At 27.7% G+C, this 24,743-nt stretch overlaps 1 protein-coding gene across 2 annotated transcripts in view; it reads left to right on the top strand.

The window, feature by feature from the left end:
- Positions 1–9,124, top strand: part of LOC113558469 (cell wall protein IFF6) — a 131,258-nt gene extending 122,134 nt beyond the window's left edge. For both annotated transcript variants that reach the window (XM_026963928.1, XM_026963929.1), the window contains exon 5: positions 6,761–9,124. In XM_026963928.1, the coding sequence (XP_026819729.1) occupies positions 6,761–7,698 (938 nt within the window). In that variant the 3' untranslated portion in view covers positions 7,699–9,124. The remainder of the gene's footprint in view (positions 1–6,760) is intronic.
- Positions 9,125–24,743: the final 15,619 nt, after the last annotated feature.

Raw genomic sequence — 24,743 nt, 5'->3', positions numbered from 1 at the left:
TTTTTTTTTTATAATTTAAGACACGGAGTAAATGACAACGACGACGATGGCGCGCGACGGTAAACGGACAAAATTAGTTTACGAAACGGCAGGCGATGTTTCAGGGATCGAGCATTGTTTTCACCTGTACCCACGACCATCATCGCATTATTATTATTATTATGCATAATTTTACGTGCTCGGCGCACGCCTTTTATTTTAGTCGTGCCGGCGTTTTCGCGAATATTAATTATTATTATTATTATTATTTCGACTAACGCGTTCGAATGGTTGTCTCCCGTTTTCGGTAAGGTAAAAGGTATGATAATATTATAAGCTGCGATGTCAGCCAACGCGGGTGTCGCGTGGTGCACTTCAACGGATTTTTACACGTCTCGCACAGTCTCACACGCACACGCGGCCGACGTAATAATTTTGTTGTTTTCGATTACGTTCCCGGAAATCGAGACCCAATAAAACGATGACTATCGCCCCCCCCCCCCCCGAAGGATATATTATTATTGTGCATCGCATATTGTACTGCACACACACACACACATGTCAATAATAAATTATATTACGTACACTGTATAATAACGTCAAACGCGTTTTAACGTAAGCTTAAGGATTATCCTAATACCTCGGCCGCGTATATATGGCTGAAATTGACGTAGGAGTTTCGCGTAGTAGTATATTATAGTTCCCGAGACATTGGACATAATAATATAATATTATTATTATTATTATTATTATTTCTTCCCGGTATTACGCAAACTTCCATTATTCATATCATACATTTCCCTCGTTTTTCCTCTGTTATTCCTCTGTTTTTATTTTTTTTTTTTTTTTACTCGTACGCAGTGTTATTATTCATTTTGCCTCTCACTGTTTTCCATAGGCGTGCGCACTCAGACTTTATCGTTATGGCCGTATAATTAATATTTCGTTATCGTCGTTTTTTATTATTAATTTTTTATCTTCGGCGCTGAAGACATGGACTATCACAAAAGTGTTTGAAACGGGTGTGAACTTAATGAGATTTGTGCATTCCTATCCCTACGCAGGAAATGTACGTGGTCGTTTGTGTTAGAGATGGTGTATTTTTTTTCCTGAGATACGCAAACGAACTGCTTAAAAGGACGAGGACAATAACGCGCACAACGGCGGGACACGCGCGTAATGCTCATAACTCAAAAGCTATGCTACAGCTACGCTTGCCGAGTTAAAAAGACCAATCGATGTTCGTTGATTTTCATGAAATACCCAAAACAATTCTTCTGACTCCCAACACGCATGATGCCTAGAGTAACTATTTGAACTTTAAGCTTTAACTCGGACCTATATAGTAAACTGCACAATCATTAACCACTTGTAAAATAATATGAAAATATAGCTACGATAAAAATTATAACATGCATTATACACATTTGCACTACCTCTTACAATTTATTAAGTTACAGCGTAACTCATTTTTAACAATTTTTTAATAAAACTTAAATTTGAACACATCGACACGATAATGTTTTAATGAAAATAATATGCTTCAAGTTTATTCATTATTTAACTTATATTATCGTTGACTATACATAGCTGAAAACTTATAAAAAACGTTTTTAGTGGAAAAAAAGAAATTTAATAATATTATAAAAAAATTATTTCTCATTTTTTATTATTACGACAGAAATAAAAGTGTGGGCTTAAAACTAATAATGTGTAAAATTGAAATACTGGTTGAATATCTTTAATTTATTTATTTATGAATACGTAATATTATATTATATATTTTTTGTAATACATATTATTATAATTGAGATTAATTTTGAAATTTACCTTCATTTCGAGAAACCAATAAAAAATTAGATATATTAGATTTTTTAAATAAATATATTAAGACAAATACACTTGAATGATTTTTATTTAGTGCGCATACTACAATACGCACATTATTTGTAACAAAAATATTCACATTTTAAACGTTTATTTGTCCTTTTAAAAAAAAACCATTTAATAATTTATTGTTAACTTTGTTAATAATATTACAAATACAAATTAAATTTTTGTTCTTAAAAAAGAAATAATTATTTTATTGCCTATCAAAATATTATATTTGTTATTAATTCCAAAATAAACAGAAATTATTAAACTTATATTTATTTAAATCTAGATAATAAATGTATATACCAACTTACTATAAATGTGTAAAGATTGAAAAATTTATCGGTTAAATCTATACTTAACTTCCGGCTCTCCAATTTTTTTTTTTATGTAGCCCAAAATGAACTCATTAAATTGATTCTAAAATGTAAATAAAAAAGATGTTTATTTCGATATCAAAAATTACATTAATTTAAACAAATATTTAATTGTTTTGTAAGAAATTATCAAAAAACCTATACATTTATTTTTTTTTCAAATCTTGCCCTTTATGTTAATTCTGACTTGTAGTCCCACGTAGTATTCTAAAAATGTTTATGTGACCTTTTTCAAAAAAAAAGTTTAATATGGTTAGTTTAGACATTCATGAGCTTTTTATAAATTCATTATGATCATTATTATTTAACAATAATAAAGAAATATTTATCATTTAACTTTTTTGTGAGGTAGATTACGATTTCACATGTACCTTTAATTTAATTTAGTGTGTTGTAGACAAATTTTCCTGATCTTACAATTTAATACCATTTATAAAACAAATCTATAGGACAATAAACGGTTCAGTAAGCTTTCACAAAATGTTCAACAACCAATTTCAAAGTATTCACTTAGCATGTATTAATATCATTTATTACCTATTAATGAAAATCCAAGTTGAAACAATGATAAAAACGCATTCTCAGTCAAAGTACCCATAACGATATTGCTTTGACCATGATTTAATATGTATGTAGGTATTCAGATTTCAATCAATCCAAATATATAATTAAGACATAAAAAAAAATATATTCTGATAGTCAACTATGATAAGTATCATTGTCAGGAATAAAATGTTTTATTTAATTACGTTATTTCAAAAATTGTATAATTATAAATTTGACAACGTAGGATTAACAATGACTATTGTGTAGTATTCATTCGAGTAATCACGTATTCATAGAGAAGTATACTTATTATTGTAACAAAATTAAAATAAATAAATTGGGTTATACTTGATAGTTGATGGGAATATCACTTTTAAAATAAACATTATAAAGCCATATAATATAATATGTTTTTTATGTTTTTTTTTTTCATTGGACCTCTCTTAATTTACGCCATCTTTATTTGATATTAAGTTTAAATCTTAAAAACATAATATGATACTGTTAGTCTGTATATTAATATGTAGGTAATTAATCTGAATAGTATGTCAGACTTCCAGAACCAACTATTTCTTCATATAAGTAATATTACAACAGATTTAAAATATATTATATTATAATACTTTTTAGCAGTTATTTCAAATAGCTTATAAATAACTTTATGACACTATTCGTTTTATAAAAATCAAATATTTTATTTTGTTCTAGTTATTTTATTCCTTAGGCATGTTGTTATTCCTGCAATCCTGCGTATGCTTATAGATTGAGTAATTCATATGAGTTTAAAAAATGTCGAGATGTAAAAAAATAAATAAATTCTTTACATGCATATATATATATATTATTACGTAGTAAAATGATATAAACAAGAATATAACGCTCTTAGCAGTACCTATTTATATTTCTTTAATTCTTGAACACATGTTATAATGTTTAATGATATAAACATAAACCGTCATTTTAAAATAAAATATATTTATCAGTCATACATTTTTTTGTAAAAAGATTATTTCACCAGAGAGCCATAGACAGTAATATTTAATAATAATTGAATTATTTTAATATTTTATGATTTAAAAATACGCGTGCAAACCACAACATTCGAGTACATTTGAAACCATTAGCGCCATCCAGTAAAATAACTCTTAACTTTAAGTACCAGTGCGAAAAGCTACTTCATATTTGTTCATGTAAATAGAATATACCGAAAATGAAAGCATTTTAATTTGTATCATACAAATATTGATTATTATAATTTCAAAGTTATTGCAATTTTTGTTAATTTAATATTCGTTTTCATTTAAATCTCTACAAAAATGTAATATTACAAAAGAAACGTATAAGAGATAGCTCTATTTTTTTTTCAATATTTATAAGAATAATAATTTTAAAATATACATACATTTTAGTATTAATAATATTTACAATTTAAAAATTAAAATGCAAGAAATGTTATTTTTATTTATAATTATTGATTTACTTAAGAAATAGCAATAAACAATAGAACTTAGGTTTCTGTTTATTTTCCAAAATCAAAAATTAGTCAATTTATCAAATTTTGATTTAATAATTTCTTGTTTTTTCTTTATGACGGACAAGTAAATTCATGCTATAAGTTACATAAATTGACATACTTGTTGTTTATATTTAGTATTGAAAAATTACCAAGTATGCATACATTCAAACCATATAAGTATATTACACATTTATGAATGCATTTGGAATATTATTGAACACGAAACTTCTTAAACATGATAAACATAAAATCCTTTAAAAATAAAATAAAGTTTCTATTCCTAATAAATTATTAAGTACATATTATTCAAACAAAATTATCAGATATGATGTTGAATATTGTATTTGTTATTTGATCGTTTTAACAGTAGATGGCGCATAGTATCATGGTAGCGAATATTCATATCGTTTTTGTACTAATACAGTCAATACATTTTTTTTACTTTAAATTTAAAATATAATCATTAATCACACATTATAAAACTGATAATTATTAATTTCAAAATAAAAATATGTTTTCAATAGTTTAAAAAAAAAAATTTTATAAACTGTCTTGGTCTTGAGTCTTAGAAAGAGATATAAAAACCACTTGGTAGTGTGTGTTTTTAACAAACATTATAACAATATGCAACAATATTAAAAAAAAAAAAACATTTAAGTAATACTATAATCATATTAATGTGTATTAGGTACATCTTTTGCATAAACCGTGTATCGAATGTTTTAATTTCTCTCCATTTTACAGGTATAGAATGAATAATGGTGGCTGAATTTTTGTAATTAAATACATAAATACCTCAGATTAAAGACATTTTTTATTGAACTTAAATAATTTAAATGTTTTCTGATTAAACCGCATCTAAAATTGGTGATAATTTACATTATAAATACATTTATTAACATTAAAAATAAATTATTAGAATTCATATAACTATGATAATAAAAAAACAATAAAATGATAATAATTAATTTTGGTATCTTTTTTTAAATATTATTAATTATGTATAGATATGATTTATTTTATTATTTAAGAGCATTGTGGAAGCGTCCACGTTTGATTCGATAAAAGGTATGAATATTTTTTAGTTGGAGGTATTATATGTTGTCGCCATATTTTATATGGACGAAATAAATAATATGAAACATAGTTATAAGGTTTGATTTTAAGTTGCTTGAAATCGGTGTTAAGTGCTCCATTTCGTCACAAACTAATTTATATTTTATCTATATTTATATTTTTGATTAAAACATTGCGTTTTATTTGTTTTTGTGCAATTACCTTAAATGGGCTTAACGATTCTTTATAATCTGCATGCATATATTTGCTTACTAATCAATGCTAATTATAATATTATTATTATTATTTCCTTCCTAATGATAATGGACATAGTTAAAAACTGTTTTGCGCGGCACAATTTTACTACCTCGATATTTATATCAAAATCACCAAAATTTTAAATCGCATTGAGAAGAACTTTACCTGTGTTGTAGCGTTTAAATTTTTTTGATAGTGGTAACCAATAGTTTTTAATAATTAAATGGAAAAAACCTAAAGTTCTCAAACCGATAACTTTAATTGCATTCATGTTATCAAAAAAAATTAAAACACTACACCACAGGTAAAATTCTTCTCAATGCGATTTAAAACGTTGGTAATTTTGATATAAATATCGAGGGATTAAAAATTGTCCTGCGCAAAAAGGTTTTTAACTATGTTACGCGTGTATAAGACAGAGACAACACATGCGGGTATAGCGTCCTCTTAATAAAAAAAAAACTATAATTAGGGCTCAGAAGGTGTACGAGTTACATATTTTTCTATGCGTTATTGGTATTGATTAGGCCAATTTATAAATTAAATTCGTTAGTCCTAAAAAAGAAGAGCATATTTTGTATTTTCTGAAAATAAATCGTAGACTCCTATCTACACATTTAATTTACAATTATTTTAAAAATTAAATTATACAGTGTTACTCCGTAAATCTGTCGATTCCGTAACTCTGTGTCGCTCTAGTACGACGATAATTCAATACATTTACATATAGTGCCTATCAATATTTTGTTACTTACGAATAATACGTCGAGTATAAGCCGTAGGCCGTTTTCAAAATATAATATTCTGCGATGACTATAATATTATAATGTTGTGTACTCGATATTCTCTATAACGGCTCACGTCGTCTGTTCGTGTACACAGCTGCTAAACCACAGAGTGAAATCCTTTATCCGGTCAAACATAAAGGCGTGCACGACTATTTGGACAAATATTTAACCCCTTCGCTTCGGTGTTTTAGTTGTAGTGGACCTAACGGCAGTGATGCGGTTGTACTGCACATTATACTAATATCATTTAATCGTGACTCCGAAACGACACGACAAAACGTCCCGTAACTTTTTTCACTCGATTTAATAATAACAAATCAATATGCCAATCGTAATAATAAATATGTTAATGTTTGATCTTGCAGACAACGGAAAGGCAGACAACGATACGAACGAAACCGACATCGTCGACGCCGTCATGAAATCGACGGCAAACGGCGGATCGTCCGACGGATCTGTAGATTCGTCGGCGATCAATGTAGAAGCAGTAGCCGGCGCTAATGAGCGTGCGGCTACCACCATTCAGGCGGTATATCGTGGATTCCGTGCCCGGAAGTATGTGGAGGCTGTGAACGCAGCCGCGGTCAAGATCCAAGCTGGTTTCCGGGGCTACCGGGTCAGGCAGTCCTTAAAGAACGCGGCCCCGTCCGCGGCCATCGCGACCACGGACGACAGTCAGTGTTGGTCAGACGACGACCAAAAGTCGGTCGTGTCCGTCATCTACGCGCCGCTCAAAGAGTACGGAAGCGAGCCGCGCGGCGCCGCCGACGGGCGAGGGGACGGCGACGACGGCAGTGACGACGACGGCGACGGGCCGACTTCCGGCGTCGGCAGCGGTGAGAACAGCGTCGGCGGTGTAGTCGTCGACGGGGGTGATGGTGATGGCGGCGACGGTGCAGTCGATGGGGTTGGTGGTGGTGATGACCGTAGCGTTGTCGTCGGCAGTATCGACGGCGGTCGTGTTGTCGGCGCAGTTGGTGTTTACGTGGACGACGACGACGACGACGATCAGCTGCAGACGGGCGACGACGAGGTTTTCGAGCGCGACGACAAAGACAACGGCGGCGGCGGTAGTAGCGGTGGCAGCGGCGGCGGCGTCGACGTCGGACTTCCGGTGAGGATTCCGACCACCATCACTCTGACTGCACCGACGGACCAGAACGAGGTGTCCGCACCGGACGACGCGGCCGAAGCGGAAGCGCTAGTCCAAGCAGCCGTCAAGATACAGGCCAGGGTCCGCGGTTTCGCGACCAGGAAACGCTTGAACGAGGAAAAGAATGACGGCGCTGAAAAGCAAAATTAAACGTGTCTCAATATAATAAAAAACAAACATGTCATAACGCTATATTACATATATACATCGCACTCCTCGATTTCAAAGACTAAACAGTTTTTGCTTCTTTTTATCTCTCTCTCTCTCTCACTCTCTCTCGGTGTCTCTCTATAATATTATAATATAATCCTTCATCTGTCTATAACGTGTCTACTTATATCTATCCGTTGAACGCGCTGTCACTGTTGATAATAATCCGACGTCAGTCTCGTAACGATAATAACATATTAATATAATATTTGATTAATAATTTTCGCGCAAACGGGCGACAGACAAACAAGAATTATTACGCGTACGAATTATTGCAGTATTTACTCGGTATACGGTAATTTCACGATTGCTCGTACAAAATAAAATATTGACCCCCCCCCCCCCATGAAAAAAAACCGCGTTAGTAGATTTTAGAAAATTGGAAAATATTCCGATCTTTGTTTTTCGCTGTTTTTAGACGTGTGCGCTAACCCGAATAATATTATTATTACAACGCGGTGGCATTTTGATTTCATGTTTCCTTCAACACTGACACACGTCCTACCGCAAACCACGCGTACCTAAATCAATTACATACAATATATTGAATATAACATCCCGGGAACTCACATGATATTAATATGTTCAATTATGTATTTCTGGTTAACAACAATATGGTTTATTGGTCCGAAAATCGGCTAACACCCACTACAATATAATTATGCCGTCTGTCGCCCGAGATTCGTTTTTTAAAAATATTTGCATGTTTCAATGTATTCTATTCATTAAGTTTATAATATTTACTCGTTGCTCGTACAACGAATTAATTCATTAAGTAGTGAACCTTAATATTCTGTTGTCTCGTTACTCTTTATTTGTCAATGATTCAATGATACAAATTAAGGTTATAAACAAATTTTGGACAACTCAGCGAAGATATTATAATCTGTATGTCTATCCGTTATCCATATATTTTATGTTCAATTATATTATATGGCAATTGAGTTGAGGTTTAAAAAATATAGAACAATACATACCTAAATTAAGTAAATTATGATTCGATGCTTTGTTAAATATTTGTAGAATAATTAATCTGGCTAACTCATCTATTGTTTTCTTTAAGTTTATATTCATATTTAAACAATAGTACCTATCTGTTTAATATCATACTATCAAGTATTCACCTTAAATTATTGTTTTTAAACATTATCTAAATGTTAGAAAAATATATTCTATGGATGTTATTAGATAATAAATTATTTTCACTGTAATGATAATATACATGATTACAAAAATGTATTTTGGATGTCGTTTTTAAGCGAATATTAGTTAGTTAGCTTATAATACGAACGTTATAGAAAATTAGTTAAATTTTAACTTTTTAATTTTAATCCAAATCGGGAGACATAGCTCTATAAATATACTTATAGCAACCTAATTAAATATCAGTTGCTAAATAATTTTCAGTTTCTTGAGTGTTTAAAATGTGTTAAGTTAGTCTATAAAAATAAGTCAACTGAATGTAACATAAAAAAAATATTTTAAAACAATACATATTATTAGGAATGAAATAAAATGAATTTAAAAATTAAATATAATAATTTTCTACAAATGTTACAATATCATTGTCATACACATCGTTCATAATATGATAACTATTTTTCAAATTTTTTTTAAATACTTCAATCATAAACTATAAAACAAAATTTAATTATGTCATTATAGATATAATTTAAGATTTAAGACTTCGATTTAATCAATAATAAAAAAACTCAAATTTTTATTTTACATCAATAAATCAAAAAAAAAATAAATCATTTTTCAATAAATGTTTATTTTTTCTATGAATCCATGACATAAAAGTATTATATTTTAGGCTCATATTCTTAATTCTAATTGTTGATGTTGCTTTTTTATAACTAATACAATTTATAAAATAAAAATAATTAAAACATCCCATCGACAAATTTAATACTCAATAACTTATTTTCAGAATAATAATTATCTGTTAATTTGTTTTAAAATGTGTTCACTGTTCACTATAAATACAGCAAGTGGAAAGGGGGAATATTAATAATTATTTTTCTTCAGTATATTATTTACTTCATTTTTTTTCGTACTTTTTATTCATCTTTATTTTTAAATAGAAATAACTTATTTCATATTTGAAAAAAAATATCAACTAAAAGATTTTTAAAATTAATTCAATACATTTTAATTGACCACGTTGAAAATACTGTTTTAAATACTCTTGATTGTAATATTTTTACAGTTCTATAATAATAACATGTTTTGGGGTGTTTGCAAAAATGAACAAAGTATTATAACTAACATAATTTTTAGAGCTATGTCTTATATTTCAATGTTATCTATGTGAAGTGTATTGTTCATTATAAAAATGGTATATTAAACTAGTAAAATTATAATAGCATGCATAATAATCATTTAATCAAAAATTTAAGATATAAACACAATTGTATTTATTTTTATTTGTTTTGTTATCAATGTATTACTGAATATTTAATGTTTTTGTCATAAATCGCATACGATTAGGTATAACTATTTTCGTTTAAAATATGTTTGCGGAATATCCCGGATTAATGTATTCAAAAGGGGCGAAACAAGTTTAATTTCAACTGGCCATATTAATATTTTGACAGAATAAAGATAGTATGAGTTGAGTGTAATGGGGCAAAATAAAGAGTTAGATTTTTTTTTGTTTGTTTAAAGAATACAAATATTTTCGAGGGAAAAAGAATGCCGTACTTTAAGTCTTTTATATATCCCCTAGTAATGCATCGCTGTCGGACACATTACCTGTGTCTCTAGGGAGCAAAATGTTTGTATCACTAACAGAGAGAATAAGCTCGTATGAGGCTAAAAGGCCACTGAAAGAATGACCGTGATTGAAACCCAGTAAAATGGAAGTCTTGTAGCTCAAATTACTCTGATTGCGAAACATGTTAAAGAAAAACTACTTTTCACTCGTAACTATGGGTTGATGAAAATTATTTCACAAGGAACATAATTCGATTTAAGTAAATATAATATTATTATTACTTTTTATCTGAAATTTCATACAAATACAAGCCAAAAATTAATTTTAAATCAATTCATTAGTTGACATTTTAAAGTTTAATTAACGTTTCAAATTCATGATAAAATTTCCGGGACCAATCAAATAAAGATTATTATTCGACATAAATAGAAAATTATTATTAAAATGGGATACGTAATCATTAAAAATGATTTCATTTTATTGTTTGAGTTTTTCGTATAATTAAGATGTCTTGTAACAATATCAGAAAGAATAATAATACTTATTCAACTTGTTGTGTGTGTTTAATGTTTATAATAAATTATTTAATAAATTAAAAAAGCGTATACAATTATTTTTTTTTTTTGAAAAATACTTAAAAAAATATTGTTATTAAATTAATTCATATGAGAAAAAAATACAAGTTATATTATAGTTACATGAGTGGTTTGATGAAAAATGAGTTTTTATATTTGCTCCTTGCTTCCTAGTTTCAATACTCTATTAGTTACTAAACAAAAATTTGTATACATTTTTTTTTTAAGTTTACTATATTACAAAATACTAAGAACACATTTTGCAATAAAATTATCTGACAATGTATAGAAGCCATATGCTTACTTTTTTACCAAGGATTATATTTTGATTTCTGCTAAAAAAAATTATTAAATTATTTTAGATATTTGTTGAAAACCCCTGAACCTAAATCCATCATATCTCAATGATAACAATATACGTGTCTCAGCTTATATCGTAGATATTGATCATAAACAATTGTCTATATTTATCTTACTACTATTACTCACATAGCTAGTGTACTTCCAAACATATACAGAATTCCAGAATGAGTATAACATTATGGTTGTGTAAAAGTTAGTAGAATGTGAGTTTAAAAATCTTTGTTTAAACGTATTATGGATAATAGACATCACAGATCGTCAAAATGATATGTATTAAATTATAAAAAAAACAATTACATTAAAAGTAAAAATATTCGAACATAATATTTTAACAAATTTAACATTTACTATAAAAGAAAAAAGAGATTTTTTGACAAATTCGAACTAAATTAAGTGCTGTTTTTGAATATTATATTCTTCACTTTTTAATTGTCTTAAATTAATTATATTTCATGGAGCTTTTGGTTCATTCACACTTGATATTTTACAATATGTATTGGTTGGTACTTATTTTACCAAATTATAAATGTACGTAAAATTGAGGGTGAGTATTTTAAACATCAGGTTTTGCTCACGATAAGATAATAATAATAGCAATGCGGGATTTTCAAAAAAATATCTAAAATAATTTATTAATTTTTTTTTTTTTTTTGCAGAAATTAGAATATTATAACCTATGGTGGAAAGTGGAAATGGTAATAACGGGAGTGGTTTGAAAATTCAAAACTATAACCAAAAAACAGTATTCTAAATGAAAATATTATTAACTTAAATAAAATCAAATTTAGAGTTTTATTTTACAGTGATTATTCTCTCGATCTTTACGACAAATTTACTTTCCTTAAGCTATAATGACTATTCTATGCCACAAACGTAAATCTGATTCAGGTTAGTCAATAATTTTAGATTATACGAATACAATTCACGCGTATTATGCAAAATAATGACGAATTAAACAAACTAATACATTTGATTTAATTAAATACATATAATATTATAAAGTCAATAATAATATTAACAAATCTGCATAAGTCCCTTTCAATTTGAAAATATCTCTTCGAAACTGCCTCGACTAATTATGAACAATATTCTCGTCGCTCTGTGCGCAATGAAATTAAATCTATAGATACATCAATAGATACATGTTTAACATGGGTCCTGGGGTCATATAGTCTTGGAGAAAACATAAAATCAGCCAATATACGATTGCATCCCCCCCCCCCGTTCTCATCTCGAATCCGCAGAATATAATAATATAACAAATTTCTAGTGTACAAGAAAGCATAAAGTCTATTTAGATCTAAGGTATTGTAATCTGGGATCCCGCCAAACCCTCTTATACCAGACAAACTCAGTCATTCCAAACAATTGTACATATATACTAACACACGCTCGTGGATCGTTAAATTAAACATTGCCTTACATAAAATCACTTATAAGTAAAGCAACTACAGAACTATCCGACATAGTTTAGAAATGTTTTCGCCAACATTTAAATACGTACTACCTAAACTATAATCCGCTTATTTATCTCCTGTCTACCAACAAACTCTCCACACAAAAAATCCACTGCACAGACTGAAAATATATATACATTGGACTTTCAAATATTTTAAGTCTATTTTTTGTAGATTTTTCAAAACGTTTAAATTACCTATTTGTACCTGCTAAATCGTCTATTACATTTTTTTAAATTTTGATGCAAAACCCTTCGCTCCTTTTAAAAGATAACTATATTTTTTAATTTGTATCGTTCATTTCTGAACGATGTTCAGATGAATTATGCATACAAATGATAAATATTTAAATATGCACCACATTTTTTTTGTAAGATATGTTTTTGTTGATGTAATTGCAATGAAAACAATATTAACATTTTAAACACTATTAAATACTACTACCAACTAATACTACTACTACTAATAATAATAATAATATACATACATCAAGGAGTAATTACTCTATGGCATGCATTTATGTACTTAAAAAAAATGGACAAGTGGGCATCACTTTACTATACAGTAGGCATCGAGTGGGTCACTGCTAATGGATGAGTTAAATTTGATTTCAATGATATAATATCATTGTATACGAATACGTAAAACGGTTCTGAGCAGAGTTGGTCTATCTGTCAGCTTACATCACCGAGTGTTTTTCATAATATCTTTATTGAAATGGCCATTAAAGTAATTTATTACACTATTTAAATTACAGTAGGCCAGTACGTCGATTAGATTGTTCCGAGTACAATGTATTTATTATACTATTGGTGATTCTTTATTAATGTAAAGAATTATCATATTATTTTTATTAACTTTTAAGTCAATACCACCTTACCATAAAACAGTTTGGATTGGTTAATGGTAAAAAACTATAAGTAAGTAATGTCTTAAAATTAATCCACCTATGTTTTAAATGTCATTGTGTATAATATGTATACAGTAAAACTCATAACATATGTAAAAGTGTAAGTCCTCACAAATATTTTTTTTAAATTATATCAAAATAATTATAACTATTATTCAACCTTAAAGTATTTAATATCATCCACATTTGAAGTTAAAGAAAATGTTAATGTTTATACATTTAATGTCTATAAGAAAATTTTATTTTTAGATTTTTTGATTTCAAAATAAACTTATTTATATAATATTATGTGGAACATTGTATTATATAACCTTCAAATCACAAATACAAAAAAAGAAGGTTTTTATTTCTTACTAAAAATTTATATCATTTTTTTTTTTTTAATTAAAAAATTTAAGCCATCTCTCCAAAGAAAACAAAACTTTTACATTATTTATTATCTCGGTGAATATTTAGTTTCTATGTAATTTAATGCACTAAAACCTGACGTCGAAGGTCAAGCTTTTGATGCCGAATTGTTGTAAATCCAAAATTCCATCACATCATTTAGACACAAACGCTGAAGGCAGATCGGAAACATTAGAGAGGTAAGCTATTTCTGGATGCCATACCGCAAATGTTGTGCTATGTGATATAAATCCCGGTTGTCTCTTTGGACGAATTATTACGTTCTTATACAGAATGCAATGACATAACAAATGTATATAGCTGATAACTGAAATTCCAAGTACTTACTGAAATATTGTTCCATCTGTAACTATGACCTTAAAATCAATATTAACATGTTTGCTACTCCTCAACGTTAAGACAAAAAAAATTCATCCGATTATTATAATATATAAATATGTGTATACCACAAGTATCATAATGATTTACTTTGTTAATTTTCGCTTAACAGGCGCACACTAATTTAAGTAGTACTATATGAAATAAACATTATAATGTATAACAATATGAACGACGTGTAAAAATTACAACGAGTTAACAAGTGATAAAGATTAACAATATAAATATTAAAAGTTATTGTTTACAATACAATATATCATAACGATAGTATGTACAAGACAATATGAGTAACAGTAATTATGTGATTATGATAATCGATAAATATTATAATCACGGTGGGAGCTAAACTGGATCTTCGTGATTATTATTGACAGGTCAGCCACACTAAAGCTAATTGGTCAGGTAGGTATGTAGAACATGTTACTCGATCTGTTTGGGCGTGTACTCGTAATGACGAAATATGCATTTATATACATACCGTATATTCCATCATGCACACAGATGCAACGATGCTCTACAAAACAATGCAAATTATCTATAGTCATGTTACTCCGCGATGCATAAACTTGTATTTACGTTTTGAATTTTAATCTATTAGCGTTTGATCTAACCGATGCTCGCTCGTTATTAGTAAAAGGGACGACACTAAAATATTACCCTATGAACAATAGCAGCGTGTAATCTTTCAGTAAAAATCTTAAGACACGACGTCTATTGTCCGCGTCAGTGTGCACTCGGATATTATTTTGCCATACAAATGGATACTATCGCGTTCGTACTTGTATTGAATTATTCGTTTGTCTGCGCATGGTCAATAGCGTTTATCTGTCTAGCGCAATAAAATCGAATTATCTAAGTAATTGTTACAAGCATAATTTCATTGCATACAGTTATTAATAATTAGAACATACGTATAGTAATTATATAGTATAATCATTTAGACCGCAACCAATTATTAAGATCGGCGTATTAAGTGTTTCATAACACAAATCGCATTCGAGTGGCGGTCGTTTACCCGGTAAAAGCGCAAAGTAGCCACGGATTTAGGAATTTTTTTTAAAACTAATATTAATAGTTACGATCAGATCATAATATTATCAACGTAAATCACATCCGGGTGGCTATTAGCATTGAAGTAGAATTTAAATAAAAGCACATGATAGCCACGGGTGTAAACATTTCTTATTTATAATCTCGGATAACCTATAGTTAAATTCTTAAGTTAACTAACATATATTAGAAGTATATAGTCTCTATCATACTATAAATAACAATCAATATTTACATAAATGCTGTTCGAATTACTTCCACGACATAAAAAAATATATACATTAAATTACGTGATGCACATAATATACATCGTAGTGACAACTAAAATTGACCTAAAAATCATAAAGACATCTTCACGTACACGCCACACCGATATCCTTCACGGATATTATCCTTAAATCTTAACTCTCTGCATTCGTTTTACTCCAAATGGCAACCGACTAGAGTCTGCGTGTACTTTTATTTTTATTCTACTGCAGAAGCTGAATATAATATAATTTGTGAAATATTTGTGTATTTAGTAATGGTGGCCCCGGAAAGCCAGAATTCTTAATACGCCATTATGTGGATTTACCCGTATTGGATCAAATCGCAATTTCGACTGAATAACGTATCGCACACGTCACGTAGATACGATTTCTCCTCCTATGGGCGTCCACCGGTGTGAACTAACAGCCAAGAGTTACCGATAAAACTCATCTAGTTGCACGATACAAGGGTACGGTTACTCCCTGTACGTATCCGCTGATATATCGTAAAATAGCTGTTTTGATGGAATGAATTATCAGTTGTCACACATATTATCACATAGTTACAAAATTAAAAAATCAAACTTTTTTAAAGTTTAATTTTACTTATATTCATGTAGATGACTAGCATGTTTTTGTCATTGATGCTATGCTGAGGTCACTGGACAATTTTAGCTTATGGCCATTTAAGATTTATTTTTATCAACAGGTTTTTGACACAGTTATTTAGTTTTGCTAACATTCAAACGTATAAGTCATTATCAATTAAAAATAAAATTATAAATCGAAAGAGTTAATAAGATGTTATGACTAATACTAAAATATCTGGTCATTCACTACTAAATAATATAAATTTATTCTATTTGTGACAATTTAACTGCTTTAGTGAATTACAATATTCCTTGATAATAAATTTATTTAATGAAAAAAAAAATGCAAAACTATATTTTACTAGTTGTGTCTTACAATGAATAGTAATAAGATAAAATATAGGACTACAATAAAATCATTATTTGTGTATATTTAATATTTATGTGTATATATTATACTATTTATACCGTATACCTTATTAAATATATAATAATATGATATTCCAGTATGGTTATAATATTCGAGATTAAAAAATTCTTGGATACATATAAGAGATGATTACTATTAAGTAAGGCTCTACAAGTTTTAATACCATTTTCCGCTTCATATTTCTGCGAAAAAGCTTGTTCTGTTTTAGTGCATAATGAAAATAAATACAGTAACTAACTGTTTACAAAATATAAATTCAGAGCTGTGGTTGAAAATATCGTTTATCAAGTCTGAAATATCAAAACTTGTGACAGAAATGTAACACCGGCGATCTCATTAATTATTTTTTTTAATTTTTATATTTATACTACACCGGCCAATTTATTAATTAATTATTTAATTTTATTATATCATTTATTAGTTTGTAATAATAATAATAATAAAAACTTTTGTGAAAAAAAAATATCACATAATATTATTTATTATTAAAATAAATGAACAATTTAATAATTGAAATAATATTTGTTCATAAGTCTGGCGTTGGTGACTTCTAAAATTCCATTATGTATATTTAATAATAATAAACGAAGTGACCAAAAATTCAAGTCTTCACAGTTAAAAATATTATTAAAATTAAAAATAAATAACTAATACCATTAAGTTCCAAATTTTGTTAATTGCATTTTTATTATATTATAAGTTAATACTACTTAGTTTAAATTATAAATCTATGTAAATAGGTTCATGAAATAATAAATTAAAAACTAAAATAAATATTTTGAAACTATTAATGTTCATTTAAAATAGTAATATGTGCAGTGGTGAAAAGTTTCAAGTCTCTACGATTAATATTCTTTAAATTACAGTAAAATAACTAAAATCGTTAATTTTTATTTAAATATCCAATTTTTCAAAATGTTAAAATAAAATTCTTTAAAGAAATAGACTTGTGTATTATCGAATTTTTGATTTGTATAATAATTACAACTTATGAGGAAACTTATAATAAATGTTTAATCTTTTTAATAGAGCACATTTTATACATTTTTATAATTTTATAGTTTATAGCAAAAAAAAATTAAAAAATTAATCGCGAAATGAACTTATCCTAATACTAATTATTAATTTTGTCATTAATAATAGTAAAGTAAATCACTTGAATTTCTATATCAAATAACATTTCATGAAAAATACTATTGTGGGTGATTTAGGCTGATAGACCATCTCTGCTCAGAATTGTTTTTTGTGTTCAATGATATATCATTGAATTAAAAATTAACAGATCCATTAGCACATCCATTCGACACCTACTGTGGAACAGAGTGGTACTCACTTATCTACTTTTTTTTTAATTGTTTTAATATTAATACCTAAAAATAAATTATATATTATATTCTATTCTCGTTATTAATAATCTAATTTCCCTCACATTACGTCATTATGTTGTGTTATTTATTTATTTTTTGTACAAGTTAATTAAAAACATGACTTAATAATAGTTTTCATATTTTTTTCACATAAAAAATAGATTCGTCTTTAAAAATAAAATATTAAAAAATATTTTAATTAATATATTATAAAATCATTATATTTTTCAAAACCCAACACTAAAATATTATTAGGTATGCAACTAATCGGTAAAAAATTATCGATTAGGTATCAGAACTTGTTACACTAATAAATATATTAAGATAATTTAACTAAATGATATTAGTAATAGTATTATTGTTTCTAATATTTACATAATATTATTTATTCTATTATTTCTGGTTCATACTATTCTTACTAACACACACACACACACACACAAACTGTCGGATAAAATATTGTGTAGGTTAACACGTAATTATTTATACGCGACTATAACATAATCGTATTATGTCTCTCGAATATGATTTTTCAAACAAAACACTCTTTGTAGACTTTTAAAGCGACTAGACAGTGACAAACACACATATCGCATATGTAAGTAAATATTGAATATCTGCTCGGGCTACACGACCGCAGACATATTATAATTATACACTCGCACGGATGCTATTTATCTGACGAATAGCACACGACTAAAAGTCTAGAACATCATCGCCATAATATCTAATAATAATAGTAATACATTAATAACGAATTCACCGACACAGCAGTACCTATACGGAGTGATTATTTTATCATGAACCACTCATTATTTCAAAAAGTATTCATGTTTTTGAAAATATTTTAATTATATTTTTTCTAAATTAGATTATTATGTATCAAAATAATCAGAAAATATTCTACTTTGGAATATGTAATTAAAACTCTATGCTGTTATTCAAAAAAGTAAAAAAATTAAGGATAAAAAATATTTAAAAATATAATTTTTTTAAAAAAAACGTTGATTTTTTAACAACTTGAAACAATATAAAAAAATATTTTCAAAAACATGATTACTTTTTGAAAAATGAATGGTTCATGATAAAAGAATCACCCTGTATATTATTATTAGTAGTAGTATCGTCGTCGTCGTCGTCATCATCATCATCATCATCGTCGGAGCCATCCGGGGATATCGTCTTTGAGCCGCCGTCGTTATGTTTTAACGACGACGTGTCATACCTGCGACGTCTCGTTAATAACAAATTGTTAATTATTGGTGTTATCCTTTCCTGCCCCAGGCTCGCGGGCTTGACAGCAATGTTATGGTTACCTATAATAATAATATGTATGTATATAGTATATCGCACAACCGGTCGGCGGTGCGTACTGTACATACAATAGCATAACAAGCCTACCGATTATATTGTATTTATATGGGTACTTTATAATATACCTACTAAATAATTAATAATAATATAGAATGTACTCAATAATATCGGTTGGCTAGTCAAAGTATGATTAAGTATGACGCGTCATAAGAGGACTCGACACCCGTACGCGTTGCCTAGGTATGGGCAAGACACCTGAATATAATTACACGGAGAAAACGTCTACATGGAGTATATAGAATATAGATACAATGCAAGTACTAAATAGGTACTTATTTTTTACCATTAAACGTGCAGTATAGATACTAAATAATGTATCTCGTAAAGTACATTATGGTATATTTGTTTTATATCATTAGTATTTAGTTCGATATGTAAACTTTTTTAAATGCGATATATGCACTTAATATTATTTATTTATTGTTTATTTATTATTCATTATAGTTTATATTAGTTATGTATGTGTACCTGCAGCTTATAATACACTATAAAGAATTAAGCTACAACAATATATTTTTGTTAGAAATTCATATAATATGTAGACGTTAGTTAGGTAATATGTTTAAAAACCTACATTTATATTCAATAATAATAGAAATATTAAATATTTTAAAGGAAATTTTCCTTTACAAATATAAAAATATTTTTACTATTAACTAAAAACTTATGACTTTTTTTAAAAATTTATTTTAAAATTAAATTTGTGATTTCAACAATCAGCTATGGAAATATACGAGGTATATTTAAAATTTAAGTTGAATAAATTATTATTACCATTTTTATTTTAATCCCAACCAAACCCTAATTTAATTTATATCTAGTATTTTGACTTAAAAAAAAAAAAAAAATAATGATAATAATAAAGATGCAAGATACACCAAAGAAAAAATATCTAAGTACAATATTTTACTAAAATGCACGATTAAAAATGCAAAAGATACAGAATAGTGAATACGTTATACGTACAAATGTTTCTAAGCTACTGCCGATTCCCGTGTTTTTTTTTCCGGCTTAAAACCCTACAATATAAGTACCTATATGAGATGTTCGCCCAGAAAAATAAATTATGTGTCATAAACTTATGACATTAAAAGTTTTAAAATTAGTGAGTTGTCCTTTTACTACATTTACTACATTTAAACGTTGCAATATTTCCTATGTTTGAACATCAGTTCTTCGATAATATTTTAATGTTTAAGCTAATAATGATCATTTTTAAATATTTTATTGACATAAACGTATAAGCACACACTTAATGTTCTAATATTTAAACATTTAAACTATTATCTTAAAAACAACAATAAAAAATCGGTTCTGTTAAACGAAAATTTGCCATGTTGTATATCTAAGTTTGTGAATGCATGTGACATTCTCTTAATTATTACAAAATGTGTTACATGCGTTTGTTAGATACATCGAACGCGTGTGGTGACGCTCGTGTGTGGCTGTGTTACGATCGGTTAAGTACCCTCGTTGGTGAGGGTGTATTTAACACGTTTACACGTCATAGCATTTCAGTTGTGTTGTATTAAGAGAGAATTAATGCGTAAAGGGTAGGCATTTATCGGTATGTGGTAATACGACTACGACGGTCACGGCCGTCAATCGACCGACGTTGCACGGCGTGCCACAGTTCACGAGTCATCGAAGATACTATTATTATTAGTGATAATTATATGTACGCCTCCTACTAGTAAGGAACCGAATGATTTGGACGCCCACTCGACACGTGGCAATTACCTACGTTTTAATGCGTTGTTATTGAAGCGAAACGTGCGTAACAGTTCGTACAACAGCGACTGCGGAAAATAATAAAATGAAAAATAACACCTCTTCTCTGCCCACGCGGCGCACAAAAAAAATGCGTATTATAAAATAATATACAGGTAACCGTACGCGGACACCTTCCGGTGAAGTGCGGATCTCTCTGGATTATCGTTATAACTATCGTAATAGTATGTGGCAGGTTCACCTACAATAATGATAATAATAATAACAATCATAATATGTAGCTGCTTATTATGATAATTATTATTATCGTCATTACAGAACTGATGCGTCTAAGACTATAATATGCAGTGATACTCGCCAACATCCGATATACAGTGTTATACGCACGTCGACGACAGCTGCTTATTATTGTTGACGGTTAATTATTTTTTTTTATCTTTTCTTAAACACATCCACCGGGCATCGTTTTACTGGAAATGCCCGAAACCATATCAATATAATATACGAATATAGGCTGCACCTAGATCTTGGAGCTACTTAACTATACCCTACAGTGGAATACTGATGCAGAGCATTGAGTGGTGAAATTATAACTCGTCACATCTGTAGTATCACGGAATTTCTTTTTATACCAAACGCTAATATTTTTACATTTTGGGTTGGTTGCTCTACCCACGGTTGCGTTAATAATCAGTAATTTTTATAAAATATATCTTTGATCTTTTGATATCAAATTGTTTATATTTTCTCAATCAACATACTTGATTTGCAATATTTTATTGCATATGAAAGTGAAGTTTGAAATTTAAGCATCGATATCGGGCACCTATCATTCATACTAATGGAATAATTTTTTTTTTAAATACAGTTTTAATAATATTGTAAATATTTCTCAAAAGTATGTGAGGAAATGTGCCGTAAAGGATATTAATGATATTATAAACTATAATATTCGTGTGAGCAAATGATTTAACCAATTTAAGATTGTCAATCGTAATCATAATCATTATCACTTAAAAAAAATTAAATGTTACACCTTACAGCTGCTTAAATTATCACATATAATAACTAATGAATCACGAATTAACTCGTAACACCAGACTATTGTTATTATCAACGTGATTTTTGTTCGCGACTTTACAATAGATTGAAATTAAATAATAGGTGCATTGGCTGTGGTGACCATAAAGATAATAATATTAATAATAACTAATTAACTAAATTCATTACTTCATACCTTGTTTAAATTTTTACACTACACGGAGAGCAAGTACATGCATTATCTATATGCTTTGATAACCCAGACTTATAAATGAAAAATTAGCATAGAGCACAACGTAAATAAATTATATTCGATTTTTTTTTCCATTTTGGAACCTATCGGTATAGTGATGTAGCTACTGCTGCCTTCATATCTGTAGTGCTTACTATTTTATTAGAAAGCAAATTTAGCTGAAATATTGTAACGAATCATTAAATAATGTATGGTACAAGTGGTACGATTATATGATTTATTTAAGATGAAAGGATTATTTAAATAGTTATAATTATCAATCACGAATACAATAATAGACCTTTTATTATTTATTTATATGTAGAATGTGTTTCGGTGTTTTGTATAAAAAAAAGCAGTGTAAAGCATTCAGTTGCTATTGAGTTGATAAGAAAAAAGTCCAAAACTTCGTTTGTTAAATTGTATCTATTTGCATCATTTCTCATTATAATTTTAAAATATTACTTGTTGCTAAAAGAGATATTAAATTAACAATCAGCTCACGATCAACAAGAAAAATTATTTTCATTGATTTTACCTTAAAACTAAAAAAAAAAAACTATGCATTGGAGATAAAAAAGTAAATAAAAATTTAAATACCATACACTTTTGTATTTTATTTCTTTTAATATATATATATATATATAATAAATATTATATTTATGTATGTATTTAAAACAAATATATAATACCTACAACAGTATAAACTCAATTTATATTAATTTTAGATTAGTAAAACTACATGTGTACAATTAATAAAGAAGTTAAATTTTTAACTTGTATGTTACTGATTGTTTAAATATTTATAACGAATATTAACAAGATTTTAAATAATAATTTAAGTCATAAAGAATAGTTGTCATTACTAATATTTCAAATGTTATACAAATCATCTTGAAATTAATTACATATACCTATTTTATTTAGAATGAAACTGAAAAATATGCATATTTACTTTTTTTATTTTAATTAAGTTATATTATAATTAAATTGACCAAGCTAACACATAATTACTATACAAAATACACTAAATTAATTAAAAACTGATAATTTGTATTTCTTGATAAAATATTATTTCATAATTATTTAATTTAACAAGTCCCTATAATTCAAAATTGAATACTTTATAATATCATAGCTTATTAAAAAAAATAAAATTACCAATTTAAAGCAAATAAAATTATTTGCATCGTTTATAATTTTAATGATACAAGACAAAAAAATTATGAACAAAGATATTGAATTTTGAGAATTAAATTTTTTATTCTAAAATAAACTTTAATCGTTTATTAGTATTATAGACGTTTGAAATAATTTATAATTCGATTTTAAATTATATAATTTAATAGTTTGATTATGTTATTAGTATTAAATGATCTTTAAACACTTAATTTCAATTATAAATACTCAATATAGTATGTATTTACATTTTATAAATAAACTGTATTCTATGATTAGGTAACCACAAATTAATAAATCAATAATAAATAAAATGTTAACAAAAATAATCATAAGAAAATTGTTGTATTGATATTTTCTTCTAACGGCACTAATAACGAATCATGATATCTAATACTTTGTTATAAACTTTTTGTCACTATTTAATTATAACGATATTTTCCTCTTAGTATATTTTTTTTATTTCTAGTAGCATTATTATAGCAATCATTCGTTTGTCGTCAAAATACAAATAAATACGTAATGTAAAATAAGAAATTTAAATGCCACTATCATTTTTTTAGAATTAGAATAGATTTTCAATTTAAATCAAAAATATCATAATATAGTGATTTAATTAGTTGTCTATGTTTAATAATAAATTAATATATTATATAAAATAATAACGTATTTATGAAATAAAAATAACACAAAAAATATTTACTTTAGAAATTATGATTCAAATGAAAACTTTGTTCACTTTTTGATACCGAGTTATTATATAATATTATAATTTATAATATATTCGTTAAATTTCACACAGTTCATATAGTTAAAAGAAAATACGGTTTTACGTGATTTATAATTCTCCTTACACCGTAAGTGCTTTATCCGCTTAGTAAATGTTGCTCATCATAGTAGTCAGTTTGTCTTAATTAAGAACTATAATATTAT

Source organism: Rhopalosiphum maidis, chromosome 3 (genome assembly GCF_003676215.2).
Source record: "Rhopalosiphum maidis isolate BTI-1 chromosome 3, ASM367621v3, whole genome shotgun sequence".
NCBI classification, from domain to species: domain Eukaryota; kingdom Metazoa; phylum Arthropoda; class Insecta; order Hemiptera; family Aphididae; genus Rhopalosiphum; species Rhopalosiphum maidis.
Note: the sequence above shows the minus strand (reverse complement) of the source record. Positions and strands in the feature narration are given on the sequence as shown.